The 25,162-nt window shown below is 40.9% G+C and overlaps 1 protein-coding gene across 4 annotated transcripts in view; it reads left to right on the top strand.

The window, feature by feature from the left end:
* The window catches only part of LOC308486362 (sodium channel protein type 1 subunit alpha), a 107,392-nt gene that overhangs the window by 55,289 nt on the left and 26,941 nt on the right, over positions 1–25,162 (top strand). Inside the window, exons 3-14 of one of the 4 annotated variants that reach the window (XM_081023164.1) lie at positions 840–960; positions 7,055–7,142; positions 8,720–8,848; positions 9,955–10,046; positions 11,101–11,370; positions 15,522–15,585; positions 16,218–16,359; positions 16,538–16,744; positions 17,294–17,593; positions 19,330–19,677; positions 21,203–21,335; positions 23,326–23,564. In XM_081023164.1, the coding sequence (XP_080879290.1) occupies positions 840–960; positions 7,055–7,142; positions 8,720–8,848; positions 9,955–10,046; positions 11,101–11,370; positions 15,522–15,585; positions 16,218–16,359; positions 16,538–16,744; positions 17,294–17,593; positions 19,330–19,677; positions 21,203–21,335; positions 23,326–23,564 (2,133 nt within the window). Of the gene's footprint in view, positions 1–839; positions 961–7,054; positions 7,143–8,719; positions 8,849–9,764; positions 9,857–9,954; positions 10,047–11,100; positions 11,371–15,521; positions 15,586–16,217; positions 16,360–16,537; positions 16,745–17,293; positions 17,594–19,329; positions 19,711–21,202; positions 21,336–23,325; positions 23,565–25,162 lie in introns of all 4 variants that reach the window. The other 3 variants (XM_081023162.1, XM_081023163.1, XM_081023161.1) reach the window with 3 other exon arrangements.

Raw genomic sequence — 25,162 nt, 5'->3', positions numbered from 1 at the left:
TGGGCAGTTCTGATCTGTGCCAAACTGCCACCATAAGCAGTCAAATAATATGGTTCTTGGAGGGCAAAGTTTATAGTGACTGGAGCATTCAGTTGATTAAAGCTTTGGGATTTTGATAAACTGGGATGGTTGCTTAAAAAGTAATAAATACTATAGCAAAAAGAGCCCTTTCCCAATTCATTTGAGCACTTGAGTACAGAGGAGAAAGAGTTAATGGCGGCTGTTTCTGCCCATCCTTTAAAAGAGCACAAACACTTAATGGAGGCTCTTTCTGCTCTTCTTCTAAGGAGTAAAAGAGTGAAACCTATGCAACCCTCCAAAGACTGAAACATCAGTATACTCGTGTACATGGGAGGGAAAATATTGGTTGTCTTCAAGTTTGTCCAGAATACCAAATGGCTCAGGTACCTCTCAGGTTAATCTCTGAGGAAGTGTAGGGAGAGGGCTACATAGGTGCAGTTCAGCAACATCATAAGACCCTCCCCAATAGGAGGTTCTCAGAGATGGTCTTCACGCACAAGGCAAGAGGTGCTTCAAAATGTATTGTAAAATGTGAGCCAGCTATTAACATTTCTACCAAAAGGCGTTTGAGTGGAACAGCAAACAAACGATATAACAACAATATGAAGAGGAAAATGCATCTGCAAAGGGCAACGAATACTCTTACATAGTAAATAATGTCCTGCTTACCAGGTAAGTTATAACAATACAGCATTTGACAGGAAAGGATGTGTTCACAGTGACTGGGTTTTTTTAATCACTGGGGGAAATTAATAATGAAAGATGATTGTAGAACTGCATGACTTTAAGTTGCTCTCACCTTTTCTTCTTTCTTCCAGACTTTTATAGTATTGAATAGAGGAAAGGCAATTTTCCGATTCAGTGCCACTCCTGCCCTATACATTTTAACTCCTTTCAACCCTATTAGAAAAATATCTATTAAGATTTTGGTACATTCATATCCTTTTCCAGTTGTTGTTTTTGAAACTGTTCACTTGTTTTCATAAGATAGCAATCTACAAATGTGTTCTTCAGTTTCCTCGTGACCATCCCTGTTTCTAATTTTACATGATTAGGTCTAAAATGAAAATATTTCAAACTTGCTTATCAAAATTCTCAAAAGACTTTCTGAAATCACCTTCCTACCCTGTCACAAATACCTATGGAATAGATTAGTTTAAAGCAAATGGAGCACACAGGTTATTCCATTCCTCTAGTTGGGTATCAAAGCTCTACTGTACATACGGTGCTCCCACAAATCTGATTAACACTGACCTCAGTGACAGCTGTCATTGGAGCTTCTGCATGGGTAAGATGCCCGTGCATTGAAATGTATAAGGTAAAGGTAAAGGACCCTTGAATGGTTAAGTCCAGTCAAAAGGCGACTGGGGTGCGGCGCTCCTCTCGCTTTTCAGGCTGAGGGAGCCAACATTTGTCCACAGACAGCTTTCTGGGTCTTGTGGCCAGTATGACTAAACTGCTTCTGGCGCAACGGAACACCGTGACAGAAACCAGAGCGCATGGAAATGCCGTTTACCTTCCTGCCGCAACAGTACCTATTTATCTGCTGCACTGGTATGCTTTCAAACTGTTAGGTTGGCAGAAGCTGGGACAGAGCAACTGGATCTCACCCCGTCGCTCAGATTCGAACCACTGAACTTCTGATTAGCAAGCCCAAGAGGCTCAGTGGTTTAGATCACAGCGCCACCCACGTTACCTTTTGTGTGGGTGGGTTTGTTTTGTTTCTGAAATAATTTTTATTTGATTTTACAAGTATAAAGTTATAAAAATAACACAACACATATCCACAATTAAGAGATTCCTCTGAATCTCTGGACTTCTTACCTTCCCCTCCATGGGTTCTGTTGTTAAATCTTTTCTACTACATCTTTTCCAGTACTCCATATTTCTTTATAACTTCTTTATCTCCATGATACCCGTTACATTGCAAGTGTTGTTGCAATCCTGCTAATGTTTTCATCTGTTTACAGTGGCCTCCAAGATAAATTATAAAAAAAATTCCCATTCCTTATTAAACTTTTGGTCTTCTTGGTTCCTGAGCTTTCTGGTCATTTTTGTCATTTCGGCACCCACATTACCTTTTGAACTTTATATGTGCTATGTAATTGGTGTGAACAGCCATTCAGCTACTGTAGTATGACACCATTGATAAAATCCTTTAAAATGTTGTATCCTTGGAACATGATCCTGGAAGATGCTAGTCTTACCATTTAAGCACCCAACTGCAAGCCCAATCAGAGGGGGAGTGGCCAGGTGGTTAGTGTTAATGCTGTGTCCAATGCTTTGTCAAAATAGAGAAGGATGTTCAGCAGCAGCAGTATTTTCCTTAGGTCATGAAATGGTCCAAATGTATTACAGTGGTACCTCTGGTTGCGAACGGGATCCATTCCGGAGGCCCGTTCGCAACATGACCAGAATGCAACCCGTGTCTGCGTGTGCGTGGGTCGCAATTTGCTGCCTCTGCGCATGCGTGTGATGTCATTTTGCGCATCTGCGCATGCGTGAGCTGCGAAACCCAGAAGTAACCCTTTCCAGTACTTCCGGGTCGCCATGGGACGCAATCTGAAAATGCTCAACCTGAAGCAAACGTAACATGAGGTATGACTGTACTTTGTTTACCTGGTATGGTTCATCAGTGACAAATCAGATGCACATATAACAGCCACCAATGGAAGACCTTCTTAAAGCTACAATCCTAATCACGTTTACCTAGGAGAAAGGCACACAATAGAACTCACATCTGAGTAAACATGCATAGGATTGTGTTGTAAGTCGGCTAAGACTAGCAGACTTTCTCTACACAATAAACCACTGATTTAAAGTAGAGTTTCCTACAGATTGTATAAATTTGTATCATTCGTTCTGCACTACTGTAAGCCTTTCAACTGATGCAGTGCTGTGCTGTGCCAAAATCTTTGCCTGCGCTTCAACCATTCTCTACCAATTTTATGACAAAAGAAATTGAATTCCAGAATCAGGAAAGGGAGAGAATTTTGGGGGGAGAAATTCTCATGGCTTGGGTGGATGTAAGACATTTGTTGTACTTTCCCACATTCCAAAATGGTCAAGAAGTGTTTGTGAGTGTCCTTCCTTTCACTTTACAAATCTCTCCAGTGGTTTGCATTCTCCAGTAAGGATGGAGGAGAAATTCAACACAGTTCGCATTTCAAGGTGAGTCTATCTAATCCACAATTTCTGAAATAATATGAGAACAAAAACACAGCCTTCCTTCAAATTCCAGTTTTCTGAATTTTGCAATGCAGTTCTCCAACCAAGTAGCACGAACAATCCCACCCTGGATTTTGTGGTTGTGTTTTTTGTAATTGCAAGTATTTATATATTTGCCAAATAGTTTTTATTAGTCTTCCAAATTTTAACCAATCAATACCAAATTACATCAAATTTAATACGTTTTTTTCCAAAAAGTTGACTTCCTGCTCTTCTTCCTAGCTGTGTCCCTATTTTCCCCAATTTACTGCTTCGTATTACAAATTTATATCCCAATTCACATTTCAACCCTTATATCTTATCTTAAAGGTCACATTTTCCAATTTAATTCTTGTTCTTCTTCTCCCTTTCCCCTTCGCTCTTAGCTGTCCAGTTTACAATTCCTGCTTGTATACTTAACAATAACTTATTCCCTTATACATCAAAACAAAAACAAATGAGGTCTCGCAGCGCAATTGCAAGTATTTAAACTGTTTTTAATATTGCATTTTAAATTGTAATCTGCTTTAGGGTAAAGTGCTGGTAATTAATTAAAATGGGAATGATCGTCATATACTGGGCTAAATTGTGTGTAAAAATAGATATTCTGGTAAAAAATAAAACACAGAACTGTTATATTAGCGGAAATTGCTTTGCAAAAATATCTATCTTGGGCAAAATTGCATGCAAACGTGTATTGGGATAAATTTGTAATAAAATGCTGGTGTATTTTCATGAAGACTTTAAAAAAAAAAAAAAACAGAAACTGATGTGGAAATGTGGTGAATGGGGGGGGGGAAATGAGAAACGGGAAAAACCAAAATGGACAGACTTGCCAGTTTCTACTCTCCTTCCCCTGGAAACAAAATTGTTCTACTTTGCTTTATTATTGCTGACAATCAAATTTCAAAAAAAGAATGTAAAAAGAGGTGTTACTGCACCAATCTTAGATTCCTGATAATCAGTCTCCCAGGCCTCCCATGTTTAAAATAAAGCTCAAGGGAAATGTGTAATGGAGACAAAAACTCACATGTCACTCATGACCACTTCACAATGTTATGATAAGCCCCACCCACCGTAACAGCAAATAAGACTGGTGTGCCCTGAGAAAGTGGTAGAAAAATGGAAGTCTGTTTCACAAAGAAAGAAAACTTTTGATATATTGAAGGGAAGGTTTTGGCACAGTAGGCATACATAGGTTTTAACAACCGAAAGTGTAGATTATGAAGCGTTTAGATTTGTATGCATTAATCACTTTGCAAATGGTAGATGCAAGTGGCATAAATTTGTCATTTCGCAAGTACAGTCATACCTCGGGTTGAAGTAGCTTCAGGTTAAGCATTGTCGGGTTGCGCTCTGCAGCGACCTGGAAGTAACGGAGCGCGTTACTTCCGGATTTCGCCGCTCGTGCATGCACAGACGCTCAAAATGACATCATGCGCAGGCACGGAAGTGGCGAATCGCGCAGGTTGCGTTCATTCCAGGATGCGAACGGGGCTCCAGAATGGATCCCATTCACATCCAGAGCTACCACTGTATGCATCAGTGCTAGATTGCACCATTCTAATTCAAGAAGTCAACCAATGTTACACTTTTTTTTTAGCTTCGCCAATTTCAGTGAGGAAAAGAAGTTAAACACCTGCTTCCTCCTTTTTGTAAACTCCTTGGCTGAATGAAGTATAAAAGTTTGCTTTCGGCTGGCTCAGAAAGTAAGCTCGACTGGTTGAGATTGTGCTTTTCCCGTTCTCATGGTTGACAAAACTCTACCTCAAAAAAATCCAGAATCAAATGATGCTTTGTAAGACCAATATATTACTTGCGTTGTGGAGTATCTTGCTGGTGAGGATCCATATTTTATTCACATATACCTCACTGTGCTGTTGGCTAATACGATAAAAAATGCAGCTAGAAAAAAAATGCAATTTAGTAGGGAAAATTAAGTTTGTAGAATGAAATATATTTGGTTTGGAAATTCAAAGTTTGTGGTGCCATCATGTGGTCATGTTTTATGTTGTGTATGGATAAACATATGTTTTATGTTGTGTATGGATAGATGTGGGTGGCGCTGTGAGTTAAACCACAGAGCCTAGGATTTGCCGATCAGAAGGTTGGCGGTTCGAATCCCCGCGACGGGGTGAGCTCCTGTTGCTTGGTTCTAGCTCCTGCCAACCTAGCAGTTCGAAAGCATGTCAAAGTGCAAGTAGATAAATAGGTACTGCTCCGGCGGGAAGGTAAAAGGCATTTCCGTGAGCTGCTCTGGTTCGCCATAACCTGGAAGCTGTACGCCAGCTCCCTCGGCCAATAAAGCGAGATGAGCGCCGCAACCCCAGAGTCGTCCGCGACGGGACCTAATGGTTAGGGGTCCTTGTACCTTTACCTATGGATAAACAATGACCTTTTGACATTGTAGCACAGAGTCAAACTACGGAACTTGGTCCCCCAGGAGACAGTGATGGCTGCTAACTTGAGTGGCTTTCAGAGGATTAGACAGAGGAGAGGGCTATCGATGGCTACCAGTCATGATGACTATGTTCTGCCTCCATTGTTGGAAGCAGCAGTGCTTCTGAATACCAGCTGCTGAAAACCACGGGAGAGGAGAGTGCTCTTGCACTCATGTTCTGTGTTAAGTTTTGGGTGAACATATCAGACGACACAGCGATTCTTCAAACAGCTCTTGTTTATTCACAGGCCAGGACAGAACTGAACTGAAGGGTTCAGTCAGCCTGCTAATATAGAGCTCCAGTACAACGTAACTGTAACAATTTTCTAAAACTATCCAATCACTGAACGACACTTTCAATCCCTTATTTGCATAACTATCTACAGTATCCCCCTGCTGGCCCAGGGTGAGAACTTCAGTACATAACATTCTTCTTCCTAGTTTCCCACAGGCATCTGGTTGGCCACTGTGAGAACAGGATGCTGGATTCGATGGCCCATTGGCCTGATCCAGCAGGCTATTTTTTTGTTCTTAGGTTTTTATTAATTAAAGATGGATTGTTATTTTTTAGCTTGAGCCAGAAGAAATCTGACCCTAAATCAACATGACTCCTTACTGAAGTCGTTGCACTCCAGTTCCCATCATTCCCTGCCAGCATGGCCAATGGTCAGGGATGATGGGAACTGGAGTTCAGCAACATCCGGAGGGCACCCCATCGGCTACCCATGTTGTATGCAAATACTCTTCTATTTTTGGCACACCCTATCCAGTTTGTGACTTTCAGCATCTACGTTCATTTTGCTGGAACTTGCAGTTCCATGGATAGCACCAGTTTTGCACAGCAGCTGCATGTATATCACAGCTTTCCCTTTCAAAGTACTTTGCTATTAACATCCTGTATTGAGTACACTTGTTTTCTTACTATTTGAAAGCTCTACTGGGGTCATTCTATATCTTTTCATATTCACCTTAGCTATTGGAATTTTCACTACACCTGCGACCGTTTAGTGATTGTGCTACTTGCAATATTTTTTAATTAAAACAAAAACAAATTTTCAAAGGCCTCAGTTTCTGCTGTGGCTGCCTGAGGCATATCTATATGGGTTCTGAGATATTTCTGTCCAAGGAATATTGACTTGAGTGAGTAATGGTCTTTGGTGGAAATGAATTCTATTGTTTCCCCTTATCTAAATAATGCCTACCCTTATCTACATTTACTATAGTCCTGGATTTCAAAAAAATAAGAAGTTAATGTATTGTCCCATAGTTGCTTTTTAAACAAATGTATTGATTTAATAAAAACAGAACATCCCATTAATTTTGTGTTTTGTTGATCAATAATTATATGATTTCCCGCTGTATGTTCCTTAATGATATAATCTACATTATTCAGCATGCTCATTATGTGCACTATTTTGACCAACTGCGTATTTATGACTCTGAGTAACCCTCCTGATTGGACAAAGAATGTAGAGTAAGTTGAATATTATTAATATGCATGTTTGCATGCTTTGTTGTGGACTGAATTCTACTGGAGCTAATACCATTTTTAAGATAGATGTAAGGTGCAATTTGATGGTCCCTGGAAGGGAATTCCAGAGGACGTAGGATAGATCAGATCTATTCCTCAGAGACAGAGATTCCCTCTCCCTGCAGCAATAATAATAATAATAATAATAATAATAATAATAATAAATTATTTATACCCCGCCCATCTGGCTGGGCTTCCCCAGCCACTCTGGGCGGCTTCCAACCAAATATTAAAATACAGTAATGCATCAAACATTAAAAGCTTCCCTGAACAGGGCTGCCTTCAGATGTCTTCTAAAAGTTTGGTAGTTGTTGTTCTCTTTGACATATGGTGGGAGGGTGTTCCACAGGGTGGGTGCCACTACCGAGAACGCCCTCTGCCTGGTTCCCTGTAGCTTGGCTTCTTGCAGTGAGGGAACCGCCAGAAGGCCCTCAGCGCTGGACCTCAGTGTCCGGGTAGAACGAAGCTCTGGTCCAACCAATATCAGAGCTCTAGTGTTGGTATGGCCAAAAGGGATGGAGTGCTAGGGAGCGGGTACCAGGGAGCAGCTTGGACCGAAAGGACCCAAAGTCTCTCCTGGGCCCCTAATACCACCCCAGGAGGGAAAATTAGACGTATTCTTCCCCTTCCAACATAAATGCATCAAAAAACGAGATCAGGAATGGCTTAGAAATGCAAGAACCTTCATCCAACTCCATCCTCACTTCTGCCCTGCCAACTTGAGCTCAGCAGGGCATTGGCTAAAGTAGTGAAGCTGTTTTCATACTTCTCAGCCACTCATTTAAGGATTGCATCCTGTAGAATGTGGCTAGGATGCAGTGAGCTCACAGGAGTGCAGAGCTGGAGGGGATCCACCTCTTCTTGCAGAGTCAAGGCCTGTTCAGCCATTATACTTACAGATAAGGAGAGCAAGCATGTAGGGAACTGGGCTGTGCCAAGTAGTCCCTCCTCCTGGCACCCACACATGCAGCACAAACATCTGAACACAGGGAGGGAGCTTCTACCCATACATACATTGTACAATCTAGAACCCCTGTTGCTTAAGGTTCTACACAATATGGAAGTCTAAGAACAAAGGTGCCTTTGTACTGTATACTTGGATGTCAGGCACATGGGCCACTTGGCGTGGCCCAGGTCTGTGCTCATATGTTTTCCTTAATTGTAAGTTTAATGCTTAAAGAAGACTTACGCTCAAGAGAATGGGCTGTCAGTGGTTGCAGTGGACCCTTCTTCCTGCTATGTATAATTATCTTTATGCCACAAGAGGTGACGGCCACTAGCTTAGACAGTTCAGAAGGGGAACAGGTCAACCAATAGAGGGCTAGGTCTATGGACAGGCATTGTCCTATAGTCTCTAAAAGGAAAGTCCATGATCAAAGACAGCATGGCTCTGACAACAGATACCTGAGACGAATGATGACTTGACAGCCTTAGAAAAAGATTTGTTTGCCCAGATTTATTTGTTTATTTAAAAACACAACACTTTAATTAACAATGAATATTTTGACTATTTCGCCCAGGTATACATTCACAGGAATATATACATTTGAATCACTTATAAAAATACTTGCAAGAGGATTTTGTATAGATGGTTTCACCTTTCTTCGGGATCCCTGGAACTGGCTGGATTTCACTGTCATTACATTTGCGTAAGTTTTGTGTTCCTTTCTTGCCCATCCCCTTTTTGTTTCTTTTGCATGGAGAGCGTACAAAAACCTATGATGTTTATGGTAATACGATGTGCTTTTCTCAATCGGGGTGGAGAAAATAGATTCTTCAATGACTAATGACTGGATGCAATTTTCTAGTGACTGGTGCATGTTAAACAGTATAATACTGTTATACAACACCAAGGAATATGAATGTGAATAGGCAAATAGATATAGAAGAAACTTCTCTGTACAAGTTTATTTTTGCTGCCAACATATAACCCCCGTGTTCAGGCTTACAGCCAACTGGACTGGAGAAAATAAATCACAGCAGATTAGAGATTCTTCTTTTGTCCTGTGGGTACTTATAACATACAATGAATCAGGGTTTGCAGCTTAAGAAGTTCATGTGGCAAACTATTATCAGTGTTGAACTTCCAGAAAAATCTGCTGTTTCTTCTTCCCCATCTTTAATAAGGATAGTGGCATTGTATGTTTGTTTTTGTGTGAATCCATATATGGTGTAATACTAGCAAAGTAACTAGTAATGTCGATTGTGGAATTCATGGTACACTAGGAGTAAAGTTATTGACAAAGAAGGTAATTTCAAGTCCTGCAATTTTCCCCTCCTACCAAAAGAGGAACACCTTCCCCTTTCTCTTCACAAATGACTTTAATTAAAAAGTTAAGCTTTCCAAGTAAAATCACTGTGGCTCATCCCCCCCTTTCATTTAAATGTAATCTAATCACCGCTGAAAGACCTTAATGAAAAGCAAACTGCAGTGAAAGGTAAACATCTCAGTGTCGCTATTTAATTTTTTTCCACTAAAGTTACCCAAGGGATCTTGATGAAAGACCCCAAGTAAGTAGCAAAACATCTGCCTCGATGCTGAATAACTGTGATTTGATTCTACAGGTATATAACAGAATTTGTAAACCTAGGCAATGTTTCAGCTCTTCGAACTTTCAGAGTGTTGAGAGCTTTGAAAACTATTTCTGTAATCCCAGGTAAGAAGTAAGTGGTGTAAGGTGTTAGGTCCCTCGTGCCTCCCAACTGTTCCTTTTTATCCTGTCATTGTGTTTGTGTGTGAACTCCCCTATTGCAGATATGTGACAGAGTTTGTGGACCTGGGTAATGTCTCAGCGTTGAGAACATTCAGGGTTCTCCGGGCATTGAAAACAATATCAGTCATCCCAGGTGAGAGCTAGGTTAAACACAGAGGCTGACTCTCAGACTTCATGGAAATTCAAACCACACACATTCCTTCACCATAAGCCTCGTTGCTTGCTCACTCGAGAAAAAGCAGGACTCATGTTTCGGTAGCAATGAACATTGTGATCCTTTGCTTTTTGCCATTTGCTTTTTTACTTTTGAAACCAGCCTTTGCGTTTAACATGTTGTTGCATGAGATTACGGCAGTATACACAGCCTGTGTGATTTGCATCATATAATGTCAAGCTTTGAGGTCAAGCTGTGACAGAAAACATAATCATAACTGTGACCTTTTTTTACCCATGTGTTTTTTACCTACATACTGTAAAACTGTATTTGCTCTTGGATTTTTTTAATTTTACGAAGACCAATAACTGTATCACAATTGAACTTGTTGAAATATCTGAATCACTATTGAACGCAAAACAGTAAGATTAAAAAATTAAAAATAGCATGGTTGTTGCATGGGAAATTTATTATCTTTTTCCAAACCACCCACAGTTTCTTAGAATTAAGTCCTAGTATGTTATATACTCTTTTACTTAGCAACATGTTATAAAGCTAATTCCAGTTGAGGGTTGGGTTAAAAGTGTTGACAATTTTCTTTAAAAATCCACACCTCTAACACTTCAATCCCAAATCCTAAACATATTTATGCAGGAGCAAGTTGCAATGATTTCAGTAGCACTTCTTTCTGTGTAAAATTGTTTAATCTTGGTATGGTAAGATTTGTTCTGTATGAAGCTAATGAAAAGCATGATTAAAAATCACTTGTTTTGGCATTAAAACAAGTTGTTTTCAAGAATTAAGTGCAGTCCATTTTCATTCACGAGTCCAATAAATATAAACTTCCAGTGACCTCATCTCCACAAGGCGCATCTTCACAAGCAATAGAACCATTGTTAGTTCATAAAATATCAAAGTCATTTATTTGGGCTTCTGCATGGTTTTTTATTGGGGGCAGGGACTGTTACTGGGGTATGTTGTATTTTTAAAATAGGTGTTTGTCATCTTCCTAACAGTGCTCTTCTGCTTTCAGGCCTGAAGACAATTGTGGGAGCCCTCATTCAGTCTGTGAAGAAGCTGTCAGATGTAATGATTCTGACTGTATTTTGTCTGAGTGTATTTGCTCTAATAGGGCTCCAGCTGTTCATGGGCAACTTGAGGCATAAATGCTTGTATTGGAATCCGGCCAATGCTACAAATTCAAGTGATCCTTACCTTAATAGCACATTAGAAGAAAATCTAGGAGAAAATGGTACATTTAATAGCACGCCGTTTGACTGGACTGCATACATACAAGAAGAAAGTAAGAATGTAATTTTATATTGTTATTTTAAATAGTAATAGTATTATCATTAATAATACTATATTGCAGTGTGTGGGATTAAATAACCATGACATAAGTATTCATGACATAAGGAGGTTGGGAGCTGTTGAAATCCCCTCAGTTTAATGCTTTTCTAAATAGAAGCTAGCCCTTTTTACAGTTTTTTCCATCAGGTCACTTGGACACAGCAGCCTAAGCCATATTCCACAGGGACTGAATTATGACCCAATTCACACATAATGCTAAACTAAACGATGACTTAGTGCAATCATGCAGACTTCCGGAGAGGAGATGATGACCACTTCGCTTCTCCTTAAGTTCAGCTGCTACTGTTGCGCAAAGCCATTGTTTTTGCTTAGTGTGCTGTCTGAAACAGCGCTCATGCTTTCTCTTCATCTTGCTCTCAGCTTGTGATGTGAAGAACTGATCTCAGGTAGGGTGTTCCCTAGCTAAGATTCTTCCGTGGCTACCAAAGAAGCCAAGCAAAGGTTGAGGGGTAGGGAAGAGATACAGGAAGGAATGAACATTTAGCACCTCTTCCTGAGCTCTTCCAGCCTGAAGATGTGGTACTTCTGCCATCCATTCCCCAATAGCATCAGAAGAACAAATAAAGTCAGGGTACTAAATAAACATCATTTATGCTTTCATTGTTTTTGTTTGCTTTTAAGATTGGTTATTCCTGTTTGGTCTATTGACCATGGATTCGTTCTTTGTAAAGTTTTTCATGATTTTATTATAGAATACATGGTGCTTATTTTATACTTTCTTAACTTTATTCTTTTGCTTCTATTCATTAGTTGGGACATACTTTCTCTAGTTTGGTTTTCCCCCATTAGGGTTTCCATCTCCTCAGCCTTCTAGAAGCCAAGAGTTTCAGAATCAGAGAGGGTGCCTTTAAAGAGCACCGCCAGCTCCCTCAAGGAGGGAAGGCCAACCACAAAACAGACCTTGCCAGATTTCATAAGGCTTCTAGTGGCTTCATTAGTGGGGCAACATCCCTTCATGACCCATAATAAGGGGAGAACCAGCTAAGAGAGCTCACAGATAGCTTTCTGTGGTCCTGATAACGCCTGTCAGAATCTGGATGTAGCTTGCCGAATCATCCTGACTCGGCCTGATACGACCCTGCTTACCAGGACTAGACATTATGTGACCGTATAGAAGAGACATTACTTGATGTGACCTTACTGAAATAAGTTGCCCGTCGATTCCTCTGTGAGGCCCAAGCCACAATGGAACAGGATAGGTGCCACTGATGGAAAAAGCACTCTCCTTTGTTGCCACCAGCCTGACTTGCAGTGACAGAAGAGTCTTGGTGGAAGATCTTGAGATGTGGCCACATTTGCATCGGAGGAGGTGGTCCTTCAGGTACCTAAGTCCCAAAAATAATTACAAAGAAGGAGCGCATCTGAAACACCACCCTTCCACTGTTAAGTTTTAATCATTATTTACTCTTTCACAGTTAACATACTTCTTTAGTACTGGTAATTTTTGTGCATTTCACCATGAGTGACTAAGGGTGACCAAGATGTCAGTCTGTGAAATGCTCAAGAAATGGGCCACTTCTCCACTTCACTTATAAAAACAGGACATCACACTGTGTGTTTGTGTGTGTTTTTTGTTTGTTTTTTGTAATAGCAGCACTTCCAAAATCTATTTTTTGCCCTTTTTGCCTTCTTTAATTTCACTTGGAGGCAACTATCACAACAGTTTAAGCCGCAGAGCTTCTATTTTAAAATGTATGCCTGTGACAACATGAAATTCACAGCGCACGGAAGGGCATCCCCTGGAGAAACTGAGAAGAAAGGTTCCAGCTTCCATTTCCTAAAGGGATCGATAGTCTCATCATTTCTGGGAACATGTTAATCACACTTTGTAATGACACAATTGCTTAAGCTGTAGGAGGGCAAGCCGCCTACCAGCCTCTTCTGTACTTTTCTTGCAGGGAAGAGGGATGTTTTACCATATCTTGTTCGGGTTCCTTAGAATTACTATTTTGAGGTAAACAGTGCCGTCTCAACAACCCTTGCCTTCCCATCCATCCCCAAGAGGTGCAATAATTGTGGAAAAACAGTGAAAGCTATAGAAATTGTCGTCCATATGCTTTTACACTCGGGGGAGGGGGACTTGACGACTTTCAAATTTATGTGTATATTTAGTGACTAAAATGGTTTAGGGTGTGTTTTCGCACTTCTCAGGCTGCTGCAGGTCAAAGTGACCTGTCCGTAGCAATGGGGGAAGAAATTCAGTTTGGTTTCATGGTTTAATGTGAATCTGTATTTTTCAAAACAACACACAAGCCAAAGCTATCCTCTTGAAATTTGCACTTTCCCCAATTTTGCAATGTTCTCCAACCCCCAAAAATGTGCGCAAACATGCATCAAAATCGCAAATATCGTCACCATAGGGGTGGGAATTGGCTGTGGGTGCTAGATCCAGTCCAATTTTCCATACATTGGCACTTGGTGGATGATGCCTTATCATCCACTGGACAGCGTGATGAATCTGTTTCGCCATCCATGTTTCACCCAGACCAGATGTCTCCACTGATGTGTATGCACAAATCCTGTCCTGCCTTAGCTGATGTCCTCAGACAGCTGACCGAGTTCAGGAACTGGATATAGATGTTCTTGGTTCTCTTGTGCCAAAGCACTTTTCAACACAATCAGGGTGGTTATTTGCGTCTCTTTCAGTATAGTCATAGCTACAGAGAAGACGAGGGGAGGAGGGTAGAGGGCAGAATGACACAGCCTGTGTATCATAAATAAATGTAGCATGCTAGGTTTGATTAGGATGAATCACCCAGCCTCAAAGAGAAAGCAGCTTAGTACAGTTGCATCTGACACTTTGGTGATTGTGACCATTACTCTTCCATGACAATAACACATTTCTAAATAAAGTAGATAGTAATTTTCTGCCACCCGTGGCTATGTCCCCATTCACAAAGAATGAAATTACCACAGACAGATTCTTACAGAGCAGGGGTGCCCTCAGAGGCCTTCCCTGATGCCCGCAGTGTCCCTTCCTACTATGTTTTCAGTTGTATGTGGTGCCCATGACAGTTTCTGTGGGCATTTGCACCGGTACAAACTGGTGCGCAAACAGCAGGCAGAAGGTTTTTACTTTTCTTACCATAACTTTCCTTGGCTGCCCAAAATCAGGTCAATAACTAAACCCACTCCCAAACTGCTCCAGGAAGCTACACATTTGCTTATTACATGCAAACTGAGCTATTGAGTGTCGCTCTTTATTGTTTACTTCAAGTTTGGAACCAGGTATGTTATGGGATGATGGTGAAGCAGAGGTCACAATTAACTCTGTGATTCAACAACTGGGTGTAAGCCATGCACCGTATTTTTCCGTCTATAAGACGCCCCCGTGTATAAGGCGCCCCCTATTTTGGGGGACTCAGATTTAAGAAAATCCACCCTCAGCACTCTCCGTGTATAAGACGCCCCCTAATTTTGGGCATTATTTTTTAGGGGGGAAACCTAGTCTTATACACAGAAAAATACGGTATTTGTAGCCTATGGGATGGGTCAGGTCCCCAGATAGTTCTTAGGGAGTTCTTGGAGGATCTAAGAATCAGTTTGTGAGTTTCATTTTATGCTCTAAGGCACTCCATATTTAATTCTTATGTAACAATGAGCTGAAAAGTTGGCTAAATTCCTTATGCATTCACTCAAGCTAGAGATCCATTAATTAGATTGAAGGGTAAATTTAACCACTTGCTACCATGAGATGAACTTGGTGATGCCTCCATTTATTATGGGACAAAACAATGGAGCATCCTAAAGGCAATATTATTTGTGATGGCTCCAGTGACCTAGTTTTTCATTGTGCCTACTCTATAGAACTGGGACCTTTTTAACATCCAGCAAAGTTGTTGGTGTCCTCTTTTTATGACTTCCCTCAATACCCTCGTTCTCTTTGGACAGCCTCGTAAGATTACCCACCACCAACTGCTCTTTCCCTTTTCACATTGGAATTGTTGGTGAAAGGGTTCCAAGAATGAAGCCACAAAGAAAAAGAAAAAAATAGAAATAGAAATAGAAATTATTATACTGTATGATTCAAAATTGCTGGGTTATTTTCTCCTAATGTTTTGAAATAATTTTTTTTCCAAACAGGTCATTTTTACTTTCTGGAAGGACAAAATGATGCATTGCTTTGTGGCAACAGTTCTGATGCAGGGTAAGACCACCTCCTACCATTAAGCTTTAAAAATACAAAGTAAAAACAGGTTTTAACATTGTTGTGTACCTTATAATTGATAACTATAACCTGACATGGTGTATAGCTGGAGGGTAGCCAATATGGCACTTGCTAGATGTTTGTGAACCCCTTCACCCAATGTCCCTGGCCACTGGCCATGATGGTCCGGGCTGGTGGAAGCTGGAAGTCCAAGAACATCCAAAAGGCACCGCATTGGCTACTCCTGAACTAGAGAATTGGATTTGATCTGCTCTGATTTAGGCTTCTTTTTAAATAATTTGATTGTGGTCATTGATTAAATATGTCGAATTGGAAATGGGAAGCAAGAGACCAAATTTTTTAAAAATGGGAAACCCAGACTTGAATCTTACCTTACTGGAGGATCTAATTCTCATCCTGAATGGATGTGAAGAAAGCAGATAGCTGGTGGTCCCAATGGAGCAAGAGGGAGAGAAGGAACAAAAGGCAAGGAATTTGGGTTAGGAACTTCCTGTGCAGGGTAGGGCCTACCCACTCAGCTATGCCCATATGTGTATCCATTGCAAAGTAGGCATTTCACTAGCTTTGATGACTGACTGTTTTTCAACCTAACATCTTTTTTTCTTTTTCAGTCAATGTCCGGAAGGATACGTGTGTATAAAAGCTGGTAGAAACCCGAACTATGGCTATACAAGCTTTGATACGTTTAGCTGGGCCTTCCTGTCTCTCTTTCGACTGATGACTCAGGACTTCTGGGAAAACCTTTATCAGCTGGTGAGAGGGGATAATTTTTGTAGCGAAAGCTTAACATATATGCTGGTTTCAAAACAAAACCTGTGCAAGTAACCTGAGAACAAATATTGTATTGGCTTACAAGAGTCACACAGGGAAGGGTGTTGCAAACTCATATATTACTTTTTTGTATTAAAAAAAACCCTATTGTTTTCTCTAGACATTGAGAGCCGCCGGCAAAACGTACATGATCTTTTTTGTCCTGGTGATTTTCCTGGGCTCTTTCTACCTGATCAACTTGATCTTGGCTGTTGTTGCCATGGCCTATGATGAACAGAACCAAGCCACCATGGAAGAAGCTGAGCAGAAGGAGGTCGAGTTCCAGCAGATGCTGGAACAGCTGAAAAAGCAACAAGAAGCAGCTCAGGTATATTTCTGATGGGAAATAATTGAACATAATAATTGAACACCGTTCTAGCTGAATGTATCATTTAGAAAGCTGCCGTGCCTTAAAGGTGTTTTCTTCATTTCAACCAGCTCCCAAAAGATACTGTGAAAAGAAATCTACCTGATATTTTGTCTGGTTTTTATGATATATATTTCCTATTTAAGTCCTGCCCAGGTGTTTACCATAGTTTGAGGGAAAGAGGGTACTACACTCCCTGGCCTGACCTTAACCTTAATTAGAGTATTAGGGGGGTGGTTGTATTGTTGGCTGCCTTGGCACCTTCAGGTGAAAAGTCAAGGTACACATTTTCTAAAATAAAATAAACGCATAAATAAAATTCGGTGCAGGTGCATGTAAGGAGGAGTATAAGGCACAAAACTGAATATGTATAAGGAAAAGAACCATTTTGATTTTATAAAACTAAATCTACGCCTGGACTTTTCTTATGGAGTTTCGAGTGTTTTAAGTTTAGAAACGCTGTTATTTTCATGAGGCCAGCGAAATAAAACCCCCAATGCTTTATGGCAGGCAGCGGCGACAGCAGCGGCGACGGCATCGGCTGAGTCGAAGGATCCGAGCGCAGGCGGCGGCGTAGGGGGGCTTTCTGAAAGTTCTTCTGAAGCGTCCAAGTTGAGTTCGAAGAGCGCCAAAGAGAGGAGAAACAGAAGGAAGAAAAGAAAACAAAGGGAACAATCTGGAGGAGAAGAAAAGGATGAAGATGAGTTTCATAGATCTGAATCAGAAGATAGCATCAGGAGAAAAGGTTGCCGGTTCTCTATTGAAGGGAACAGGCTAACACTAGAACGGAAACACTCTTCTCCCCACCAGGTATCTGAGTATTTCGTTTCTCTGTCTTTTAGTAGTAACTGTAGTATATTGCCTTCTGGTATTGCTAATCTAAGAATGACCTTTTTTGCATGGCAGACTGCTTAAAATTAAATGCAGTATATAAATGTGGTATACCCAGTGCTTTTTTATATAAAAATTTTTTTAGGGGTACTCTCATTTTGACTCAAGAAAATCACCATTTTATAGTTCAAATCGGGGGAAATCAATACAGTAAAGGGTAAACTGACAAAATTATTATTATTATTTATTATTATTTATACCCCGCCCATCTGACTGGGTTTCCTTGGCCACTCTGGGTGGCTTCCAACAAAGATTAAAAATACATTAAAATATCACACATTAAAAACTTCCCTGAACTGGGCTGCTTTCAGGTGTCTGCTAAAAGTCTGGTAGTTGTTTTTCTCTCTGACATCTGGTGGGAGGGCATTCCACAGGGCGTGTGCCACTACCGAGAAGGCCCTCTGCCTGGTTCCCTGTAACTTGGCTATTCGCAGTGAGGGAACCACCAGAAGGCCGTCGGCGCTGGACCTCAGTGTCCGGGCAGAACAATGGGGGTGGAGACGCTCCTTCAGGTATACTGGACCGAGGCCGTTTAGGGCTTTAAATGTCAGCACCAACACCTTGAATTGTACTCAGAAATGTACTGGGAGGCAATGTAGGTGGTCTCAGCGGCCGCTCCCAGTAACCAGTCTAGCTGCCGCATACTGGATTAGTTGTATTTTCCAGGTCACCTTCAAAGGTAGCCCCACATAGAGCGCATTGCAGTAGTCAAAGCGAGAGATAACCAGAGCATGCACTACTCTGGCGAGACAGTCCGCGGGCAGATAGGGTCTCAGCCTGTGTACCAGATGGAGCTGGTAAACAGCTGCCCTGGATACAGAATTGACCTGCACCTCCATTGACAGCTGTGAGTCCAAAATGACTCCCAGGCTGCGCCCCTGGTCCTCCAGGGGCACAGTTATCCCATTCAGGACCAGGGAGTCCTCCACACCTGCCCACCTGCTGTCTCCCCAAAACAGTACTTCTGTCTTGTCAGGATTCAACCTCAATCTGTTAGCCACCATCCATCCTCCAACCACCTCCAGACACTCACACAGGACCTTCACCACCTTCACTGGTTCTGATTTGAAAGAGAGGTAGAGCTGGGTATCATCCTCAAAGTACAAAGAACATGCATTACCTCATACTACACAGCTGACAGCTCACAGTAACTTCCACATTGGCGTGAGGTTGTGTGCACTAACATCTTCCCGATTCCTCTGCTTGCTCTTGGTGTCCATCGCCATCAGAGGTGGTAACAACCAAATTGACCAATCACTATGCTAGATTCCCACTCCTACTTCACACATTAAACGCTCTCTTCTGTCTGTGACTCAGGAAACACTGTGACAGGAAATGAGGCCACCATTGGGGGTAGCAATGGAACTGACGATTCACTGTGCTAGAGAAGAAACTAATTTTTTAAATAATTTTTAGTTTCTTCTCTCATTAGATTCACAAAATGTTAAGGGGTGTGCATACCCCTGTGTCCCCCCAGAAAAAAAGCACTGGGTCTACCAATTTAATGTATAATAATGATAATAATATGGAACTTGACATGGTGTTTGAGAATCAACGGGTAAAGGGAGATGGGGATCTGTATTTTGCTTACCCTTTTTCGGACCTCTGTAGATACTCTATAGCTAACTGCCGTGTTCTCCTGTGTTTCTCTGCAGTCTTTGCTGAGCATGCGTGGCTCCCTGTTTTCCCCAAGGCGCAACAGCAGAACGAGCCTTTTCAGCTTCAGAGGTAGAGCAAAGGATATAGGATCAGAGAATGACTTTGCTGATGATGAACACAGCACATTTGAAGATAATGATAGCAGAAGAGATTCCCTTTTTGTGCCGCGCAGACATGGTGAACGGCGCAACAGTAACATTAGTCAGGCCAGTAGGTCATCCAGGATGCTGGCAGTGTTTCCAGTGAATGGGAAGATGCACAGCACTGTGGATTGCAATGGGGTGGTTTCCTTGGTTGGTGGACCATCTGTTCCTACATCGCCTGTTGGACAGCTTCTGCCAGAGGTGATAATAGATAAACCAGCTACTGATGACAATGTAAGGAAGTTTTAAATAGTTCAGGCATGGTGGCCTTTTCTTAATGCACCAGCCAGTGTGTCTACAGAATGGAATCCCTTGGGAATGATCCTTGGTTGGTCAAGCTGTGAATGCTCCTGCATCTTGTAATACCTTTTTATATATACTAACAAAATCAATTTAAAGCATAATTTTTGCAAAACAAGCAGTGGAGAGAGAGAGAAAAAATTGTCTGGAGAATGTGCAAAATATATTGCTTTGTGTGTTTTATATTCAGAAAACCTTGCTGGATCCTACATTTATCTGGCTATGAATTAATTGTATCTGGCCAGGTCCAATAAAAAAATCATCTTACTCCACAACTAAGAGGAAGTTATAACTTTTGGTACCATATGGATTCTGACACTGCCTTGGTTGTACATAAATTTGATTACATTCTGTCTCGTGAACATCATTACAACATACAAACAACGTGGCTAGAAGTTCTGGTTCCCCAAACATTGGTAAAATCACTCCAAAATTTCACTTTTTATATTTAGCATTTTCATGCATCTTTCAACCTGATGCTCCATTTTTGGCTGACAAAGTAAATATGATATTTAATTACCACATTGATGCACACACTTTTCAAATTACAAATATATGTGCACATATCTGCTGTCACATATACACACACTATATGTTTCTAGCTATCTCAATAAAAATTATAGGACTTTTCTGTGCTGATTTGGAGAAGCATGACAATGCTGGATTTTTAATTTTAATTTTAACTTTTATTTTGATTTGGTTTGAATGAAAAGCTTGCTATCCATTTTAAATGCGGAAGATAAGCAAGTGACATGCCTTTTTTTCCTTTTTCTTTCTCTCATTCTAATTTTTATTTATAACCTGGGATTTATGCTGTAATCCTGTGTGTGGGAAATGCTCACAAGTAAACGATCTAAGGGTTACAGCTGTTGACTGATTAATTCCAATTCATTTCTTCTCCCACCAACTGTTCTCTTTAAAAGAGAAGAGTAAAAGGTTGTTTTACATAGATCTTGCGCCTAGTATGTTGGGGGGCGGTATTTCCCCATTTGGCAAAGTCTAGCATGCTCTCCAAGGCTGAATTCCTGCTCATCTTTACTTGGAAGCAAATCCCATTGAAATCAATGCATAGGTTGAAACGTATGGGTAAGTGGGACTTTGCAATGCTAATGAACATAAGCAAGGCAGTTTAAAACGCAACGAGAACCCATGGGATGTTCCCTGAGAGTCATCTGAGAAGTATAACAATGAAGTAACTGAGATGAGGACAGCATGTTTCTTACAAATACTTTTAAGAGATTTTTTAAAAAAACAAAAAAATACCAGGTTAATAATACAATAAATAACTAAGATTTGGCATGAATAATTAAGCGTAACTCAAAAGCATGACGCATGTATGCCTTCAGACTTAGACATTCTTCATATAAGCTGCCATGCTCAACCACTGCTTTCATGATGATCTTATATTTCACTCTCTCTTTTGCAGGCCACAACCACAGAGACGGAAATGAAAAAAAGAAGATCAAGTTCTTTTCACGTTTCTATGGATTTTTTGGAAGACCCTACTCTAAGAGAGAGAGCAATGAGTATAGCTAGCATAATCACAAACACCATGGAAGGTATATACAGAGAAAGAGAGAGAGAGAGAGAGAGAGAGGGAGGTTCCTTCAAATGTACTAAACATGTTGCCCCAAACTACTCTGTAATGATTACCGCTCTGTGGAATGCCAGGGTTAATGCACAAGATTGTGGTAGGTTACACTAGGCTTCCTCAAATTCTCGACAGCCCAGCAGCAGAAATGTAAGAATACAGTTTGTAAATGTATGCTGGAAGAACATGTTATGAAACAGTGGGAAGGGGAAAGAAGGAAGTCCCAATTTCTGGTGAAACTAGAAGTCAGAAAGTTAAGCAACAGCAAAGGCGTCTCAGAGGAGGGTTTTTGTAAAGGCAAAGGGTTGCGCACATGGAATTGGAATTGTCACCTTTTTTAAACAGGTGGAGTTATCACTGCTTTAAAAAAGCAAGTCTATTGCAAGGAAGTGTACCTTATGCCCTCCTGACAATGGCCGGATTCGGCATTGTGAGCGCAATTCAAGTTCCTAGTATTGACCTTTTAAGAATTCTAAGCACCTGTGATCCCCCACAGTACCTGAGGAATTCCATGTGGACATAATAGTCCTGCTGGCTTAGGTGAAAGGTTTATCTAGTCCAGCATTCCATTTCCTACGGTGGCCGACCAGATGTCTCGGGGAAACTCAAAAGCAAGGCATGAGATCAATAGCCATCTCTCTGCTATTGTTCCACAGCAATTGACATTCAATGGCATCATATTTTAGAACCTGTAGAAACCATTTTGCCATCGTGACTAGCAGCGATTGACAGACTTATCCTTCACAAATTTGTCTGCTCTCCTTTTGAAGCCTTCTGACCTGGAGGCCATTGCTGAGTTTTGTGGCAGTGAACTGTGTTGAAGAAATACTTCGCCTGTCTTGAAGCACCTGCTAGTTAGCATTATGATGACTTTGGCTTCTAATATTATGTGGGAAGAGAGGGGCTTCTCCATCCACATTCTCGACCCCCTGCATAATTTACTGTGTCCCTTATCTGCCATTTCTGTAAACAAAAAAGCACCAAACATTGGCTATGTTCAGAAGACACACTAAGCCAAACCATGGCTTAGCATGAATGTGATAGCAATCTAGGAGATTGCAGTCACTTTGCTTCTCCCCAGACTTTTTCGGTCACTGTGGCCCAGCAGGTAAGCCAATTTTTGGCTTAGCTTGTTGTTTGACCTCAGGATCATGGTCCAGGTCTCTCCTACAATCTGTAGCTAAGTTTGTAGTCTTAAGTGGGAGAGAACTTAAATCGTGATCCTGGATTCAGATGAGACACTAGGCCAAACCTTGGTTTAGCTGTCATCTTGCCCTGAAATTAAAAAACAAACATACAGAGAAGAGCACAGCAAGCATGAGCTCCCCCTGAGCAGCAAGTAATTTTTCTGTGGACACTATAAGCTGTATTCTGGCTTATTGTGATGTCAGGCCATTGTAACTTTCCATATAAGAGAGCCACTGTTCATTTTGGTTATTCTTTTCTGTACGTTTTGCAGCTCAACAATGCCCTTTTTGAAATGTGGTGCTTCTCTGTGTCCATGTCTCCATATTTTAAGAGAAGTTCATTCATTGAGGACATGGAGTAGTGACATATGCACTGCTATTTTCCTAGAAAAAGAGGTTCTGGAACTCATCATGAACACCTCTCTTGTTATTTTATAATGACAGTGGCTCCCACCTGACTTCCGCTGAGTTCTGGCTGGAAAAAAAGCCCTGGATATAGGTGTGTGTATTGTGAGTGCTTCACTAGGCTACCCTCTTTTTTGTAGACCTTCTAAGTTCCCAGACACCATTTTTGAGATCGTACATGACTCAGCCTTTCATCTTTTCTTCTTATTTCTTTATCTCTGGACTCAGGTGGACCAGAGGAAGCAGAAACAATAGAACCATCTCTCTCTCTCTTTTTGATTTTGTCTTAGCCATGTTTGAGGTGGCATTTCCTGAATTAGGAAGAGTCAGCATGAAACAGTGTGGTCTTCTTTTTCTTTTTAACAGAACTTGAAGAGTCACGGCAGAAGTGCCCGCCGTGCTGGTACAAGTTTGCAAACATTTTCTTGATCTGGGACTGCTGTCCATGTTGGCTGAAAGTAAAGCATTTTGTTAACATCGTGGTGATGGATCCGTTTGTTGATCTTGCTATTACAATTTGCATTGTTTTAAATACCCTTTTCATGGCAATGGAGCATTACCCAATGACAGATGAATTCAGTAATGTGCTTTCTGTTGGGAACCTGGTAAGTCATCCATTGGATATTGCATGAGATATTTAACTTTTGTTTGTTTATAAAGGCTAAGTTAAAAATTGCATTCCCCACCCCTACCCCTTTAATAAAGAAACTAGTAGTGGAGAATGCTTGGATAGCTGTGTATGCCAATACAACATACAGGAGGTCTCATTTCGAACTCATATAACTTTGTCTTCATAAACCCTTTAATATAAAGCAGTTTTCTTCATTGTTCATTTTCAGTGTAGTGGAATTCTGAATTATCTAGATCAAAGGAGTGTATGGCAGAAATATAATTACATAGCAATACTTTCAAAAGCAGCAACAATGGCTACCCCTAATCACACTCCCAAGATGGCACCTCTGACCAGAATATATGAACAGAAAGATCTGTCTAGAATTCCACTTCTGAATTTAAAATTGTCTTCAAGATTAGGCGACATAGCTAACTTAAGTCATACTTGGAGTGGAACCACTGAAAGTATTGATTTCGGTGAGTCTACCTGGAATATGACTTAGCTGGACTCAGTCCTAGAAGTTTAATAATGTGATGACTGAAATCCATTGATGTTGACTACTGTAATGCCCTGCTTATTTTTCTGTTTTAGCTATTCTTATGGGGAAATATGCACAGTGTCTTCTGCCGCACTCGCACAATATTGCACTTGTGGCATTGGCACATTTGCCAATGATTGACTAAGCCACAGTTCTCTCAAGGATGGGGGGGGGGGTAAATTAAGTCTGGTTCTCACAGTAATGTGAACCTACTTAATTTGCACTTCCTGAAACAATATACAGACTGAAATTCATCCATCCTTTGAAAACCACACTTGTCTGAATTTTGAGATGCAGCTCTCCAGTGAAATAACATGTACAAAAATGTGTGTGTTGTGGAAAGGGTGGTTAAATGGCATGTATTATTAGTGGAAAAACCATGTACAAAATGCATCTGTGCTAGAGGAGAAATACATTGGAAATGTGACCTAACATGCGGACGAATTTTTTTGTGAGAAAATTTATGCGTGCAAATTGAAATTAAGATTGGAAAAATGAGAAAGTGAAATTGACAGATCTGCCCAACAAATGTATCCAGGGAACAAAGTAAGCAGCGAAATGTTCACAGTCTAGATTTGGAGAGAAGCAAAATCGGACAGTTTGGCTCAGATTCAAACTTTGCACAGGCCCCACAGATTGAAGACCTGTCTGGGGAACGCTCATGGTTGAAGGCTGGCCGTATGTTCTCCAAAAACAGGGAATCTAATGCCCAGAAAGGAAGATGAGAGTTGGAAAGAGACAAGACAGCTCAGTCATTTTCAGGGCAACCATCATAGATTATTGTTCCAACATTGTTAGGTTTGAACAGTGGCTCAAAGTACAGGTGACAGACATGGGAACGTTTTCCCTCAGGGCCATTTGCCATGTGTAGTTGCCAATGTGCTGTTGTGTATGCCCACATGCTGCTTTTAGAAAAATCAATGAAAGAATCCAGTACTAAAAGATGAATGAACAAAGATCTCCAAAAGCATTTGTAGGCATGCTTCATGTAGCCATGGTCATCTTCTGTATGTCTGCTGTAATTTTAAACTTCTGCAGTAATTGTAAACTTC

Source organism: Podarcis pityusensis (assembly GCF_964106645.2).
Source record: "Podarcis pityusensis genome assembly, chromosome: 1".
Taxonomy (NCBI): Eukaryota; Metazoa; Chordata; class Lepidosauria; order Squamata; family Lacertidae; genus Podarcis; species Podarcis pityusensis.
This window is presented reverse-complemented; position numbering and strand designations above follow the sequence as displayed.